The sequence below is a fragment of the Zootoca vivipara genome, chromosome 2 (genome assembly GCF_963506605.1).
Source record: "Zootoca vivipara chromosome 2, rZooViv1.1, whole genome shotgun sequence".
Classification (NCBI taxonomy): domain Eukaryota; kingdom Metazoa; phylum Chordata; class Lepidosauria; order Squamata; family Lacertidae; genus Zootoca; species Zootoca vivipara.
The window spans coordinates 5,676,160-5,691,760 of record NC_083277.1 but is presented as its reverse complement, the minus strand read 5'-3'; the positions used below and the strand labels follow the sequence as shown (position 1 = coordinate 5,691,760).

General features: G+C 46.7%; 1 protein-coding gene across 1 annotated transcript; it reads right to left on the bottom strand.

Moving 5' to 3' along the window:
- Positions 1-1,892: 1,892 nt before the first annotated feature.
- Positions 1,893-12,749, bottom strand: LOC132591133 (zinc finger protein ZFP2-like). The gene is made up of 6 exons (XM_060269473.1): positions 12,681-12,749; positions 9,418-9,806; positions 9,132-9,258; positions 7,619-7,701; positions 4,890-5,016; positions 1,893-3,734 (listed from the first exon to the last, which is right to left on the bottom strand). The coding sequence occupies exons 2-6, from the start codon at positions 9,760-9,762 to the stop codon at positions 2,029-2,031; spliced, it is 2,388 nt and encodes a 795-aa protein (XP_060125456.1). The 5' UTR covers positions 9,763-9,806; positions 12,681-12,749; the 3' UTR covers positions 1,893-2,028.
- Positions 12,750-15,601: the final 2,852 nt, after the last annotated feature.

Sequence of the window (15,601 nt, the reverse complement as noted above, 5' to 3'; positions counted from 1 at the left end):
ATGCCTGAGTTGGGTCATTGCAGAAAACTGGAAATCCAAGGAAGTGGGCAGCCTAAACGAGTGTGTGTCAGAAGATGGTTTGGTCTATAGCAGGCACATCTAACTCCCAAGAGACTGCAATCTACTCACAGTATTAAAAGTTCAGCTGTGATCTACCCACTGTCATTGCCAGGAGTTGAGCTTTTTTTTAGGGGAGGGTTGGCCAAAGGTGATCACTAAAATTCATACCGCGATCTACCTGGGACACCCCCCACGATCTACCAGTAGATCACAATCTACCTGTTAGACATGCCTGGTCTATAGCACTACCCGAGATGCTGAGGACACAAGTTGTAACCATGAAGGCGGTTTTTGCCACCTAGTGGCATAGATTTCCGCAACAACAGACACAAGACCCACTGACAACAATACAGACACCAGAGACACCTGGGGAATGCTGGAAAGCTCTCTATTTTTGTACTTTGATTATTAGTGCTTTTTATGTTTGCCTTGTTTGTGCATAAAACCTTTTTTAAGAGGAAAAAAGAAAGAGAAAGGAAAGGAAAGAGAAGCAGAGTCCGGACAACAATAAAAGAAATTGGACATATTTATTTATATCAAAGCTCAAAAATGGTAAAAATATGGACACAAGGAATGTATGAGTGACAGACCGGAGAACAATTTATAGATGGAAAACGGTATTAGACTGAGAAATAAAATCAATTAACCAAACAGCTATCAAGGAAATATGCATATTACAAAAGGGCACCCACAATCCTGTCACAAGACTGAACTTTTAACTTTATCTTTTATACTTTTATTTAACTTTATCTTTTATACTTTTATACTGAACTTTAACTTTATACTTTTATTTATCAGGCTGGACCAAACAAATGTTTCCCCTGTGCCTGAAACTGCATGTTTACTGTTTTTGTATCATTCTACTTTGCTTTTCTCCCAGGAGGTCAAGGTTGTGTACATTGCATTCCCCGCTCCTTTTTAATACTTACAACAGCCCTGTGAGGTAGGCTAGGCAGAGAATTGGGAGCTCAGGGTGCAGCCCTAACCGAAGACCCACCAGGATGGGCGAGTTTTGATGTGGATATAGAACATCTATGGCTCACTTGACTAGGTCACATAATTCAGAATCAGACATACCCATGTGATTTGCACGTCCCTGGCCAGCTGGGGCTCCACTAGTTGAGTTAAGGCTAGCTGAGATGAGTCTGGCATAAGTCCCCCAAAAGGTAATTGCTGGGGGTGTTGTGAGGGCAGAACCAGGCAGGGGAGGCTTTAAGGTGGGTCCTTATTCCATGTGACCTGGCAACCCAGAGGAAATCACACAATCCATTTTACGAGTGTTGTCACACTTTTAAAAGAGGAAGCCAGTGTATGTTTCACAAAGCAGGCTTTCCGGGAGTGGTCCCAGGGAGCGGGTGAGGACTGGATTCTAATTCTGTTCAGCTTCTTTCTGTCCGGACTAGTTAAATGCTTCTAGGAGTATGCTCAGGGGAAGCTGATTTGGGAGAAAACACATGAAAACAACATTTCCTAAGAAACAGGATATACTACCAGGCAGAGGGCCTTCTCGGTGGTGGCGCCCACCCTGTGGAATGCCCTCCCATCAGATGTCAAGGAAACAAACAACTATATTACTTTTAGAAGACAGCTGAAGGCAGCCTTGTTTAGGGAAGTTTTTAATGTTTGATGTTTTATCGTGTTTTTAATATTCTGTTGGGAGCTACCCAGAGTGGCTGGGGAAACCCAGCCAGATGGGCGGGGTATGAATAATACTTTTTTTTTTTTACTTACTTATTTATTTTTCTGCTGCTGGTGGAGAAGCATCACCGCCACTGGCGCTGATTTCAGGTGCCATTTTGGGGTGGGCTTTTGCCACCTGAAGCAGCACCACCTCTGCCCTCAGGACTCTACCCAAGCCATGCCCCATCCTCCATCCCTTGCCAGCTTAGCTCCAATCTGAAAGTGGACTTCAACTGTCTCAGACTCGCATTCCATATTCAGACCGCTTATACACTTTCCAAACTCCAATCATTTAAAAGGCTTCTCTCGTGTGTGAATTATTTGGTGGGAAGTGAGATTTGACTTGCGAGTGAAGCTCCTCCCACACTGCAAGCATTTATACGGTTTCTCCCCAGTGTGAATTACTTGGTGAGTGGTGAGATGAATCTTCTGTGAAAAGCTCTTTCCACACTCCAAGCATGTATGCGGTTTCACCCCAGTGTGAATTCTCTGATGCTTAGTGAGATGTGCCTTCCGTAAGAAGCTCCTTCCACACTCCAAGCATTTGAACAATTTCTCCCCTACATGGATCCTCTGATGGGTAACAAGGACAGAATTTCGATGAAAGCTCTTTCCACACTCTAAGCATTTATATGCTTTCTGCCCGGTGTAAAGTCTTTGATGAGCAGAAAGATTCTTCTTCAGACGGAAGCTCTTCCCACACTCCAAGCATTTAAACGCGTTATCCCCTGTATGGATCCTCTGATGATTAACAAGGGTAGAAGTGTTACGAAAGCTTGTTCCACACTCCAAGCATTTATATGTCTTCTCTCGTGTGTGAATTATTTGATGGGAAGTGAGACTTGACTTGCGAGTGAAGCTCTTCCCACACTGCAAGCATTTATACGGTTTCTCCCCAGTGTGAATTACTTGGTGAGTGGTGAGATGAATCTTCTGTGAAAAGCTCTTTCCACACTCCAAGCATGTATGCGGTTTCACCCCAGTGTGAATTCTCTGATGCTTAGTGAGATGTGCCTTCTGCAAGAAGCTCCTTCCACACTCCAAGCATTTGAACAATTTCTCCACTACATGGATCCTCTGATGGGTAACAAGGACAGAATTTCGATGAAAGCTCTTTCCACACTCTAAGCATTTATATGCTTTCTGCCCGGTGTAAAGTCTTTGATGAGCAGAAAGATTTTTCTTCCGACGGAAGCTCTTCCCACACTCCAAGCATTTAAACGCTTCACCCCCTGTATGGACCCTCTGATGATTAACAAGGGTAGAAGTGTTACGAAAGCTTGTTCCACACTCCAGGCATTTATATGGCTTCTCCCCTGTGTGAATTCTTTGATGTGACATGAGATTCCTCTTCCGAGTGAAGCTATTTCCACATTCCAAGCAGTTATACAGTTTCTCTCCAGTGTGGGTTCTTTGATGTGTAGTGAGGTGTGTCTTCTGTGAGAAGCTCTTTCCACATGCTAAGCATTTAAAAGGTTTCTCCCCTGTATGGATCCTCTGATGAGTAAAAAGGACATAATTTTGGTGAAAGCTCTTTCCGCACTCTAAGCATTTATATGCTTTCTCCCCTGTGTGAGTACTTTGATGAGCAGTCTTCTGACGGAATCTCTTTCCAAACTGAAAGCATTTGAACAGTTTCTCCCCTGTGTGAACTCTTTGGTGAATCGTGAGATGTGTCTTTCGTGAAAATCTCTTTCCACATTCCAGGCATTTAAATTGCTTTTCATCTGTGTGGATTTTGTAATGAGTTTTCAGTTTTGGTTTAGAAGGGAAACTTCTCCAATATGCAAAGCACGTACTTGCTTCTTTTCTCTTTTGCGTATTTTCTTGGACCGGGATTTGATGGCTCACGCTGCCATGAGAAGAAGGGGACTTATCCCTCCCCTTGTTTTCCCCTTCAGATTTCCTTCTCTGAGCTTCTCTCTGTATACATGTGTCCCATTCTGCAAACGCCCCATGTGGTTCTCCCTCATTTTTTGTTTTCCATTCACATCCTGTCACAAAGAAGAGAGGAAACTGTTAAGAGCAGGCATAGGCAACCTTGGCTCTCCAGATGTTTTGGAACTACAACTCCCATGATCCCTGACCACTGGCCCTGTTAGCTAGGGATCATGGGAGTTGTAGTTCCAAAACATCTGGAGAGCCAAGGTTGCCTATGCCTGGTTAAGAGCCTGAGGTACAAATGGAGCCCCAAAAATCACTGACAGTGACACATAAAGCTTGTGATAATGGAGGAATGCAAAAATCTTAGCTGCAAAGCAGGTCTTATCAACCATTTATCTGCCACTTTTAACACCGTAACTGCCAGCCAGAGTTCTATACTCTATTCTATTGGATCCATGGAGACCGGAACAAAACTGTCACCTCAGACATGAAACTCCCTGCGGAATCTCGGGCAGCCACTCTCTCTCAGACTAGGCTAACTCACAGGGTTATGGAATGGGCAAACCATGGAATAATCATATGTATTCTCTTTCGGCAGACGCTCATTACAGTCGTACCTCGGCTCCCGAACACCCTGGGAGTTGAATGTTCCGGCTTTCGAACAATCAAAAACCAGAAGTGTTCTGGTTTTCGAACGTTCTTTCGGAACCTGAACATCTGATGGGGCTTCCGTGGCTTCCAATTGGCTGCAGGAGCTTCCTGCAGCCAATCAGAAGCCGTGCTTTGGTTTCCAAACGTTTCAGAAGTTGAATGGACTTCTGAAACGGATTCCGTACGACTTCCGGGGTACGACTGTAGTTCAATCATTGAATTCTGCAGTTAAAGGATCATGGAAGAAGCCCATCAATGATCTGAGCTTCACGCATTGGAGAGATTCTGCGCCACAGCAGACAAAACTAGGTTAGGTGGTGTTAGGTAGGTTATGGTAGGTGTCTTCCTTCTGCAATGGCTTCTATCTCTATTTGCACTCATTGCAACTCCTGATGTTTCCTACGGCATACTGTTACATACATTATGTGGCCGTTTTACCATTTTGCCTCCTTGTGGTTTTTCGTTAAATGGAAATGAATCAGTCAAAATAGAGAAAACCTTCTAGATTGTAAGAAAGGGAACTGAGGGGCTAAAATACAGGAAATGTGCAAGCCGTCCCATTATTTTAGGCTCTAAATGCTATTCTCATCAACTTTGAAAACAAGGAACCTTACCAAGAGAGAAAGCATTCCTACAATTCTCCTCCATGACTATTTTATGCAGTGCCCTTTGGTCAGCATCCAGCAGAGCCCACTCCTCCTCTGTGAAATCCACAGCAACCTCTTCAAACAACACGGGACCCTGAGAGAAAAAGAAATAGAATCATAGAGTTGGAAGAGACCACAAGGGCCATCCAGTCCAACCCCCTGCCAAGCAGGAAACACCATCAAAGCATTCTTGACATATGCCTGTCAAGCCTCTGCTTAAAGACCTCCAAAGAAGGAGACTCCACCACACTCCCTGGTAGCAAATTCCACTGCCGAAGAGCTCTTACTGTCAGGAAGTTCTTCCTAATGTTTAGGTGGAATCTTCTTTCTTGTAGTTTGAATCCATTGCTCCGTGTCCGCTTCTCTGGAGCAGCAGGAAACAACCTTTCTCCCTCCTCTATATGACATCCTTTTATATATTTGAACATGGCTATCATATCATATCACATGGCTATCATATTCTATGATTCTATGATATCACCCCTTAACCTTCTCTTCTCCAGGCTAAACATACCCAGCTCCCTAAGCTGTCCGTCATAAGGCATCATTTCCAGGCCTTTGACCATTTTGGTTGCCGTCTTCTGGACACGTTCCAGCTTCTCAGTATCCTTCTTGAACTGTGGTGCCCAGAACTGGACACAGTACTCCAGGTGAGGTCTGACCAGAGCAGAATACAGTGGTACTATTACTTCCCTTGATCTAGATGCTATACTCCTATTGATGCAGCCCAGAATTGCATTGGCTTTTTTAGCTGCTGCATCACACTGCTGACTCATGTCACGTTTGTGGTCTACCAAGACTCCTAGATCCTTTTCACATGTACTGCACTCAAGCCAGGTGTCTCCCATCCTGTATTTGTGCCTTTCATTCCCCCCCCCCCCAAGTGTAGTACTTTACATTCCTCCCTGTTAAAATTCATCTTGTTTGCTTTGGCCCAGTTGTCTAATCTGTTAAGGTCATTTTGAAGTGTGATCCTGTCCTCTGGGGTATTAGCCACCCCTCCCAATTTGGTGTCATCTGCAAACTTGCCTTGTTGTAGGCAATCTTTATGTTATCTATCAGCAAAATTCAGAAGACACCTCAAGGTAAGATGACTTGAATATTATCCTGCAGAGCTTAAACCAGGGGTGTCAAACTCAAATTCATCGGGGGCCGCATCAGCAGTTTGGTCACCCTCAAAGGGCCGGTTGTGTCTGTAGGACTATGTGTCCACTCTTTATTATCATAAATTATTGTCACTGCATTCAATTATTACTGTTTTTTGTAATAATGTAAGCTCATTCCCGCCCCCATGCGGATCACATTCCTGCGTCGTGGCGCGTGTGTGGGAGGGGATGTAAACGAGGGAAATTTGAACAAAAGGAGGGGATCGACGGCTTCCGGGGGGGGGGCTCAACTAAACCTTCGGCAGGAAGGAGAAAGCCACTGCTGGGATTAAAAACCTGCAGATGGAAAGAGGGCTTCCCTCTCCCGCCCTGCGCACACCCAAACCCCGCTAGGCAGGATGCCACACGCTGCAACCCACCCCATGCTTTGGAGAGGGGCAGGAACATGCGGTGCAGCGCCAACTCCCTGCTTTGCTTTTGCATCCTCCCTCCTCAGCGCCAGAGTCCCTTCCCCTCGCGCTGAGGGAGGGCAGCGGATTTCCCGAGGAGGAAGGCGGCGGCAGCCCCAGCGGACGTGCATCTTCGCCTCTGAGCTGCTCTTCCCCCCACCCGTGCTGTTGTCGTCTTCGCCGCCACCTCTCCCTACCGGGACTGCAGGCAGAGGAGGCTTGAAAACCTCCCCGCCCCCCCAAAAAATTTCCCCTCCCACCTACTCAAATCGTGAGGCGACTCCATCTAGAGCCCTACATCGCGAGGGGCTGAGAGGAGGCGGTGGCAGAGCGGGAAGAGCAGGAACCCGTGCCATCGTCGCCTCCTCACCCCCGGCCGCCCCCCGGGGAGCAGCTCCGCCGGAACTGAGAAGCCAAAGGGTGGCTCGGGGGTGGGGGGCAGAGCAAAAGCCAGGCACCCTCCCGAGTGTCTATGAGGAGAAAACGGGGGAAGAGGAAAGAGAAACCCGGCTCCATCAAGAGAGCGACTATTGCGCTTCGCCTACTTCCGCCTCAGGCTCACTCCGCGTCCCTTTCGCCCGCTCGCTCGCCCACCTCCCGGATGCAGCCGAGGAGAGGAAGGGAAGCGGCGGGCGGTGGCTCCCCAGTGCCGCCTCACTCGCTCTCGGAGACAACAGCAAAGCCCGCCAAAAAAAAATCCAGCGCTGCTCCGTCCCGGCACCAACTTTGCCGGCGGCGCCTGTAGGGCTTTCCTACCTCCTCAGCGGGCTTCCTCCTCCTCCTGCATCTCACTTCCCCGCCTGGCCGTCAGTGCGGCTCCAGCGCCCCGGCCTCCGCCTGCAGCCCTGCCCCCGGTTTTGACCCTCGGCCAATCGCAGGCTCCAGAACTACTGTCAGTGGTTATTGTCGGCGGCGGCTACGCGGGCCACATGACGAGGTCTGGCGGGCCGGATTAGGCCCCCGGGCCTTGTGTTTGACACCCGTGGCTTAAACCTTCTCGAGTGGCACCCACAGCCTCCCTAGTGGGCAGCTTTGACAAACTCAAAGAGAGATGTTTACATTGGCCTACAGAGGTGAGCAGAAGGCAGAGGAACCCAGGCAGCCCCCTAACTTCTCTCCCCACAATGACCTTTCCCCCTACCTGATCTGGTGCCACAGCAACGGCTTCCTGTCTGTTGCGAACAGGAGATGGCTGAGCAGGTCTTGCCACCACTCTTTCTTCACCTGTGAGAGAAAAAGATGGTGGGAAGGCTTGTCTCAGGGGCTAAGTGACATGTATCAGGGTACAACACACTGACTTTACAAAATGCCTCATCCATTGTCAGAGGTTCTTGCGACTACTCTAGAGTAACGACGCTCCGCATGCTTGTCTTTAAACAGTTTTTATTAGTGCAGTCTATTTACAGTGAGACTGGTGTGTAAAACATGTCTGCTCAGTCCGATGCAGAATCCGGTACTGACCCGCCCCGTGACTTCCTCCAACGTAAGAGTCTCGGGACAGCAAACCTCCTTCCCCTCCTTCTCCTGTGTAATTCTGGAACCGGAGGAAAGGGTCTACGCTCCATGCTTTCCTTCTCCCCCCTTTCCCCCTCTCTCTCTTCCTCCCTCTCCCGTGCTGCCAGAGCCCTGGCCCTCTCTCTCCGCTTCCTGACTGGTTTCCTCAGCGCTCTCGCTACCGTCAATGCTTGGGGAGGAGCTGCTTCTGATGCAAGGGGGAGGTTCTCTATACTGTCTCTCCCTTAAATCCATGGTACGTATTTTTTATCTATCATGACATTATCTAGTAAACATTGGCTATCTTAACATTATATAGTTCAGTTGTGTGAAAATGCAGGGCCCAGTTCCACCTGGCCTAGGGAGCAGAGCCCACACTCACCCTGAACAGCTAAAAGGTGCCTGGAAGGCCAGAGGGACATTGCTGGGAGCCAGTGTGGTGTAGTGGTTAAGAGCGGTAGACTCGTAATCTGGGGAACTGGGTTCGCGTCTCCGCTCCTCCACATGCAGCTGCTGGGTGACCTTGGGCTAGTCACACTTCTCTGAAGTCTCTCAGCCCACTAACCTCACAGAGTGTTTGTTGTGGGGGAGGAAGGGAAAGGAGAATGTTAGCTGCTTTGAGACTCCTTCGGGTAGTGATAAAGCGGGATATCAAATCCAAACTCTTCTTCTTCTTGCTGGAACAACTCTTGGGTTGGGGCAACTGGCTAAAACGTTTTAAAATGATTTAAATGGTTCTAATTTTGGTTCCTCTGTCTCATTTTTGTCAGGTTGGTGTTGGTTAAATGTTTAGTTGGGGTTGGTGGTTACTTTAATTTGGTTATAACTTTAAACTGTTTGTTGCTGTTGTTGTTGGTTTTACTGATTTATTGGTTTGTTTATTGCTGGCATAGGATATCTTGTTTTTTAATGTTTGATGTTTGGCTGTGTTTTATAAGTTGCAAGCTGCCCAGAGTGGCTGGGGAAACCCAGCCAGATAATTAAACTATCATTATTATTATTATTATTATTATTATTATTATTATTATCTCACCGCTTGAGGCCTCAGATACTCATTTTTCATCTTTGGAAAATGATGGGGGGGAAGCAACTTCCCCTGGAAGTTTCAGGAGAATGTAAGAACATCCCATACATTTCAGGAAGTTGAGATTAATTCTTACTGAGTAACACAATCCGTCCATTGCTCTCCAGAACATTTCTGCTTAGCAAGAAGCACTCTTTCCCATCCAGTGAAGAACTCTCTCTCTCGGGGAATTTGGTTGCCACCTCTGCAAAGAGACCCTTTACCTGAAACAACAGTGAACGTAGCAAAGACAGTGAATGGACAGAAAATTAGAGAAAACGGCAAAAGGCCAAGAGGAGTTTGGAACATTCCTCCGTGGATGATTTCCAGGAAGTGATTGATTCACATTCTGGGCCCCTCGGAAGTAGCAGGAGGGAACTCACTCTCACCCGCTGTTCTGCCTGCTTCTTGTTCTCTGCCCAACTCAGGAGGAAACCTTCAGCCAGGGCCACCGCCTGGGAACTGGTCTCCGCTCCACATTCCCTCACCCAGCTCTCCATCTCCAGGGAGAGGACAGCCAGGAACTGCTCCAGGATCACCAGGTCCAGGATCTGAGTCTTTGTGCATCGCTCTGGCTTCAGCCACTCACGACAAAGGTGGTGGAGTTGGCTGCAAACCTCTCGGGGTCCCTTGGCCTCATGGTAGCAGAACTTTCTGAATTGCTGGCGCCGCACATCAGAGCTGAGGGTCTTCTTCCCATCCAGGCCAGCTGAGTCTTGGCTTTCCATCCTTCTTTCTGTTCCAAGGATACCTCCAACTGGGCTACAGACTCCTGAAAAACAGAGAAACAAGGCTGGATTAAGGTGCTGAGGGACCCTCCTTCCTCCAGGAAGGAACACATGGAGTAAGGTAACACAAAATAATGATTTTGGCATCCTAAAGGTTAACCAATTTATTTCCGCACAAGCTTCAGTATACTACAAAAGAAAAGCCATGGCATTTCACAACTCTCAGCATAACACAAACAGAATATATTTCACTACCCTTATAAAGAGAAAGAAAACACTCTGACCTTCCTTTGAGTTGTGCTTGTAGGTTTAATGGTTTTAGTCATCTCTTGTTGTTGGACTTTAATATTACTGGAATGAATGTTGTTTTACTGTTTCCTGCTGGTTTTATTTCTTACCTAGCAAAAGTTTTGAATTAAAGCTGCCACTCTGCTGAATGAATCTTAGTTGATTACTTTTTTTATAGATGCTTTAAGAGTCTCCAGGATAATAGGATATTTCATAAATCTGGAGCCAAGTTTAGTCCACCCTGCAAGGGGTGGCACTGTGGGTTAAACCACAGAGCCTAGGGCTTGCCAATCACAAGGTCGGTGGTTCGAATCCCCGCGACGGAGTGAGCTCCCGTTGTTCAGTCCCTGCTCCTGCCAACCTAGCAGTTCGAAAGCACATCAATTGTAGATAAATAGGTACCGCTCCGGCGGGAAGGTAAAGGGAGTTTCCGTGTGCTGCTCTGGTTTGCCAAAGCGGCTTTGTCATGCTGGCCACGTGACCCGGAAGCTGTATCCTGGCTCCCTCGGCCAATAACGTGAGAGGAGCACCGCAACCCCAGAGTCATCGGCAACTGGACCTAATGGTCAGGGGTCCCTTTACCTTTACCTTACAAGAGGTTCAAAGAAACTATATTCTAGAGTAGCCCAATTGGGATTCCTGCTAGCTCACCAATAATTAGTCTTACTCAGCAGGTAAACCTGGTGATTTAATTCCAGATTTGGGAGCCCAAATCCACCTTCCTTAGTTGGAAGTTGCATTTTATGTAGCGATGTTTTTGGTGGCTTTGTGCCCCACAGGCACGATCTAAATAGTTGATTTATTTTTTGGAAGTATAATTTGGGAATATATATTGGTAATCCTCTAAGAATGTATAAAAGCTTTGGAACAACATTCATTTTGAGGACATTAACCTTTTCCCAAAGGGAGAGGTTTAGAGGTCCCCACCTTTCAATATCAAAAGAAATCTCATTTATAATGTGATTCAAATTTAATTTTACAATTTGGTCTATATCTGATGAAATCATTATACCCAAGTATTTAATAAAGTCTTTGCACATCCTAAACTGATGGTTTCTATTTTTTAGTAGTGCCCATTGTGAAAATATCCCCATCACACTTCAGGGGGTTCCATATCTGTACGTGACCTTGTGTTGTTGTGTGACTGATGAATTCTCTCTCTCTCTCTCTCTCTCTCTCTCTCTCTCTCTCTCTCTCTCTCTCTCTCTCTCTTGGTGGTGGGGTGTTCTACTTGAAATCAAAGTCCAATTGACAGTTAACTTCAAAGCATCAACTCACCTGCTTCAAATCCTCCAAGCCCCAAAGGGGCCTCCTGGCTTTGCAGAGGAAGAAGAAGAAGAAGAGTTTGGATTTGATATCCCGCTTTATCACTACCCGAAGGAGTCTCAAAGCGGCTAACATTCTCCTTTCCCCTCCTCCCCCACAACAGACACCCTGTGAGGTGGGTGGGGCTGAGAGACTTCAGAGAAGTGTGACTAGCCCAAGGTCACCCAGCAGCTGCATGTGGAGGAGCGGAGACACGAACCCGGTTCCCCAGATTACAAGTCTACCGCTCTTAACCACTACACCACACTCCACACTCCACAGTGGAGAAGACACTCCAGTCCCTGACAGAGACGATAAAACTGTTGCTTATGTACATACGCAAAACTGTTGCTAATGTACATACGCAAAACTGTTGCTAATGTACATACGCTACATAAATATCTGAAGAAGTGTGCATGCACACGAAAGCTCATACCAAAATAAAAACTTAGTTGGTCTTTAAGGTGCTACTGAAGGAATTTTTTTATTTTACGGGAAACCCATGTAAATTAAGGAAAGCCATTCAAGAGCTAATTCCTCACAATGCAGCTGTAAGGCATTTTGTGACTGTCTTAGCAGTGTTGCTGGGCAGAACGGGCACAGTCACGCTTGGTAGGTAAGGGGCTCCAGTTACAGCATTCAGAGTGGGAAAGGGCAGAGAGTGTAGAGCACTCTGGAGGGAAGCATTTGAACTGACGCCTTTGAGGAAGAGTCTCAGGGCAAGAGAATAGCAACAGAACTCAGGACTTGCCTTGCGGACTTTGGCGCAGCAAGGACTTTGTAAGCAAAGAAACTGTCCGTGTGCATGCACACAAAAGCTCATACCTATGACAAACTTAGTTGGTCTCAACATGTCCTGTTGTGTTTTAATTTGTGGGAAGCTGCCCAGAGTGGCTGGGTAACCCAGTCAGATGGATAGCATATTACTATCACTACTACTATTATTATTTTCTGCTAAACAGCTGTTTCCTGAGATGAGCTTGAATGAGCTTCTGCAGTGCACACACCCAACACCCAGGAAGATGCACAAGCATATTCAGCCTACGGGCTGAAATATGTTTGATCTTCCTATAGGTGTCCCCCTCCCCCCTTTTAACAGTTGTCACCTGGCCATCTCCCTTCCCGTCGCATTTTCCTGCATAGCTGCCAAGTTATCCCTTTTTTTAGGGAAATTCCCTTATGCTGAATAGGCTTCCTCGTGAGAAAAGGGAAAACTTGGCAGCTACGATTTTCCTGCCTTGCCTCCCCACCCCCGAAATCCACGTTTCAGCCCTGCAAACTCAGACCCACAAACTGGAGCCTCTGGGGCGGGGAAGGGGGCTCACCGGATCCCGCGAGAAGCCACCGACGATGCGCCTGGGAGGGAGGGAGGGCGGCCAAGGCACGTCCCTCCAAGGAGAAAGTCCCAGCAGGAAGGAGAGTTGGGTGGGCGGAGCCTTCGCTCTGGAGGACCGCCCCCCCTCCGGCCCTCCTCGCCTTTTACCTTCCTCTCTAGGAATCCCTCTCTAGGGGAAGAAATGGAGGCAGTGAGAGATTTTACTTTCTTGGGCTCCTTGATCACTGCAGATGGTGACAGCAGTCACGAAATTAAAAGACGCCTGCTTCTTGGGAGAAAAGCAATGACAAACCTAGACAGCATCTTAAAAAGCAGAGACATCACCTTGCCGACAAAGGTTCGTATAGTTAAAGCTATGGTTTTCCCAGTAGTGATGTATGGAAGTGAGAGCTGGACCATAAAGAAGGCTGATCGCCAAAGAATTGATGCTTTTGAATTATGGTGCTGGAGGAGACTCTTGAGAGTCCCATGGACTGCTAGAAGATCAAACCTATCCATTCTTAAGGAAATCAGCCCTGAGTGTTCACTGGAGGGACAGATCGTGAAGCTGAGGCTCCAATACTTTGGCCACCTCATGAGAAGAGAAGAATCCTTGGAAAAGACCCTGATGTTGGGAAAGATTGAGGGCACTAGGAGAAGGGGACGACAGAGGACAAGATGGTTGGACAGTGTTCTCGAAGCTACGAACATGAGTTTGACCAAACTGCAGGAGGCAGTGCAAGACAGGAGTGCCTGGCGTGCTCTGGTCCATGGGGTCACGAAGAGTCGGACACAACTAAACGACTAAACAACAACAACTAGGAATCCAGCTGAGCTCATTTTAACCCTTAATAGTTAAGAGCCCGGCTGGTTGACCAGTCTAGTCTAGCCTCTTACTCTTGAACAATTGTATGAAACAGCGGCCCCTAGAAACACGTAATGTGTAAATAAACGAGGTAGAAGGCCCACTCCAACCTCACCTCGAGTTGGGTGCCTTAATTATTGTTAAAACAAAATAATAATAATAATAATAATAATAATAATAATAATAATAATAATAATTCCTTCCAGTAGCACCTTAGAGACCAACTAAGTTTGTCATAGGTATGAGCTTTCGTGTGCATGCACACTTCTTCGGATACACTGAAAGCTCATACCTATGACAAACTTAGTTGGTCTCTAAGGTGCTACTGGAAGGAATTTTTATTATTATTATTATTATTATTATTATTATTATTATTATTATTTTGTTTTGACTACGTCAGACCAACACGGCTACCTACCTGTAATTAATAGTTGTTGTTTTTGCTACCCGCTCTTCACCACGTGGTCCCAAGGTGGGTCAGAAAAATGTAAAACACAGAATTAAAAACCAAATTAGCCACAACAATAAGGGTGTGTGTGAGAGAGTGTAATTTGGTCCACACACCCACTATATATTGTGGGAATGTTCAGGGATGTGGATGAGGAGATATTGTTAAATATGTCCTATCCCAGCTTGTGCTAGCAAGCTCCAAACTTAGCAGAGTAACATTCCCTTAGCACAGCAGAAAAGCGTTTGCGCAGGCTTGATTTAAGCCTGTAAAATAAAGTGTATTTTCCTGGTATTTCCCCCTTTATCCCTCTTAAAAGACATGACACAATGCTCTTAAAAGTATAAAAGATGTTTACTTACAATCTTCCTGAGATACAGCACACTCAAGAGGTAGACTGGCTTAGGTAAAAAGTGATATATACATGTGAAGTTCACTTATAGGAAGTGAGACTCAATCTCATCTCTCTCTGGGCTGGAAGCCTAGAGAGAGACTCACTAAGATGTTGCTTCTTAGATGTGTGTAGTCCAAGAGATCTGGTCCAAGAGAGGGAAATGGCTGCTGGGCTAGTGAATTTATCTGCCACCTTCCCCAACTCATTTGCATGTGGAGGAACAGGAAATCAAGCTAGTCATGTGTTCCTCCACAGTCCTCCAAGTGGACTCTCTAGGAACTGTTGTGACTTGACTGCACCTGTTTCACATCCCACATATACATCCCAGCCCTTTAGCAATTTAACCTAGTGGTCAATCAATCGATCAATCAAAATAATTATAATAATAGTACCCTGCCCATCTAGACTGGGTTTCCCCAGACACTGGACAGCTTCCAACATATATAAAAGCATATAAAACATTAAACATTAAGAAGCTTCCCTACACAGGGCTGCCTTCAGATATCTTGTAAAAGTTGTGCAGTTCTTTATCTCCTTGACATCTGATGGGAGGGCGTTCCACAGGGCGGGCGCCACTACCAAGAAGGCCCTCTGCCTGGTTCCCTGTAATCCTTCTCTCAGTGAGGAAACTGCCAGAAGGCCCTCGGAGCTGGACCTTAGTGTCCGGCCAGAACAATGGGGGTGGAGATGCTCCTTCAGGTTTCAAGGCTGAGGCCATTTAGAGCTTTCAAGGTCAGCACCAACACTTGTGCTCGGAAACATACTGGGAGCCATTGTAGACCCTAAGGGTGGTGTCAGGGATTCTATGGCGTGATTCACTGAAGCATTGAAAGGTTTAGAGTAGATGACCCTTTGGGTCCCTACAAACTCTACATTTCTAAGGTTCTCTCTTGTGGGACAGTGGGGGAATTATAGCTACCAGTCCAAGCAGGACATCCCTCCCATTACTACCCCCAAGCACTGGTCTAACACTTCAGCTTCCTCTCCTGATTCAGATGCAACAGAGAGCTAAAGCTTGGTGTCACCTGGATATAGATAATAGCTCCGAGAGGCTTCTTATAGTTGGGGGACAGGATGGAACCCTCTGAGACACTCCCATGGCATTGACCAGAAGGGTGCCATGACCACTTTCTGGAAATAGCCCCAGATATAGGAACAGAACCACAGTGCCCTAAAGCCCCATCTCCCTGAGACACTCCAGAAGAATACTGGAATCAACTTCTG

Excerpts from the sequence above, each read along its gene's own strand:
- LOC132591133 (XM_060269473.1), bottom strand. The coding sequence starts at position 9,762 with ATGGAAAGCCAAGACTCAGCTGGCCTGGATGGGAAGAAGACCCTCAGC. Across the intron at positions 9,259-9,417 it reads AGGCAGAACAGCGGGTGAGA|GTAAAGGGTCTCTTTGCAGA; the intron begins GTGAGTTCCCTC and ends CTGTTGTTTCAG. Across the intron at positions 3,735-4,889 it reads TAGGAATGCTTTCTCTCTTG|GATGTGAATGGAAAACAAAA; the intron begins GTAAGGTTCCTT and ends TCTTTGTGACAG.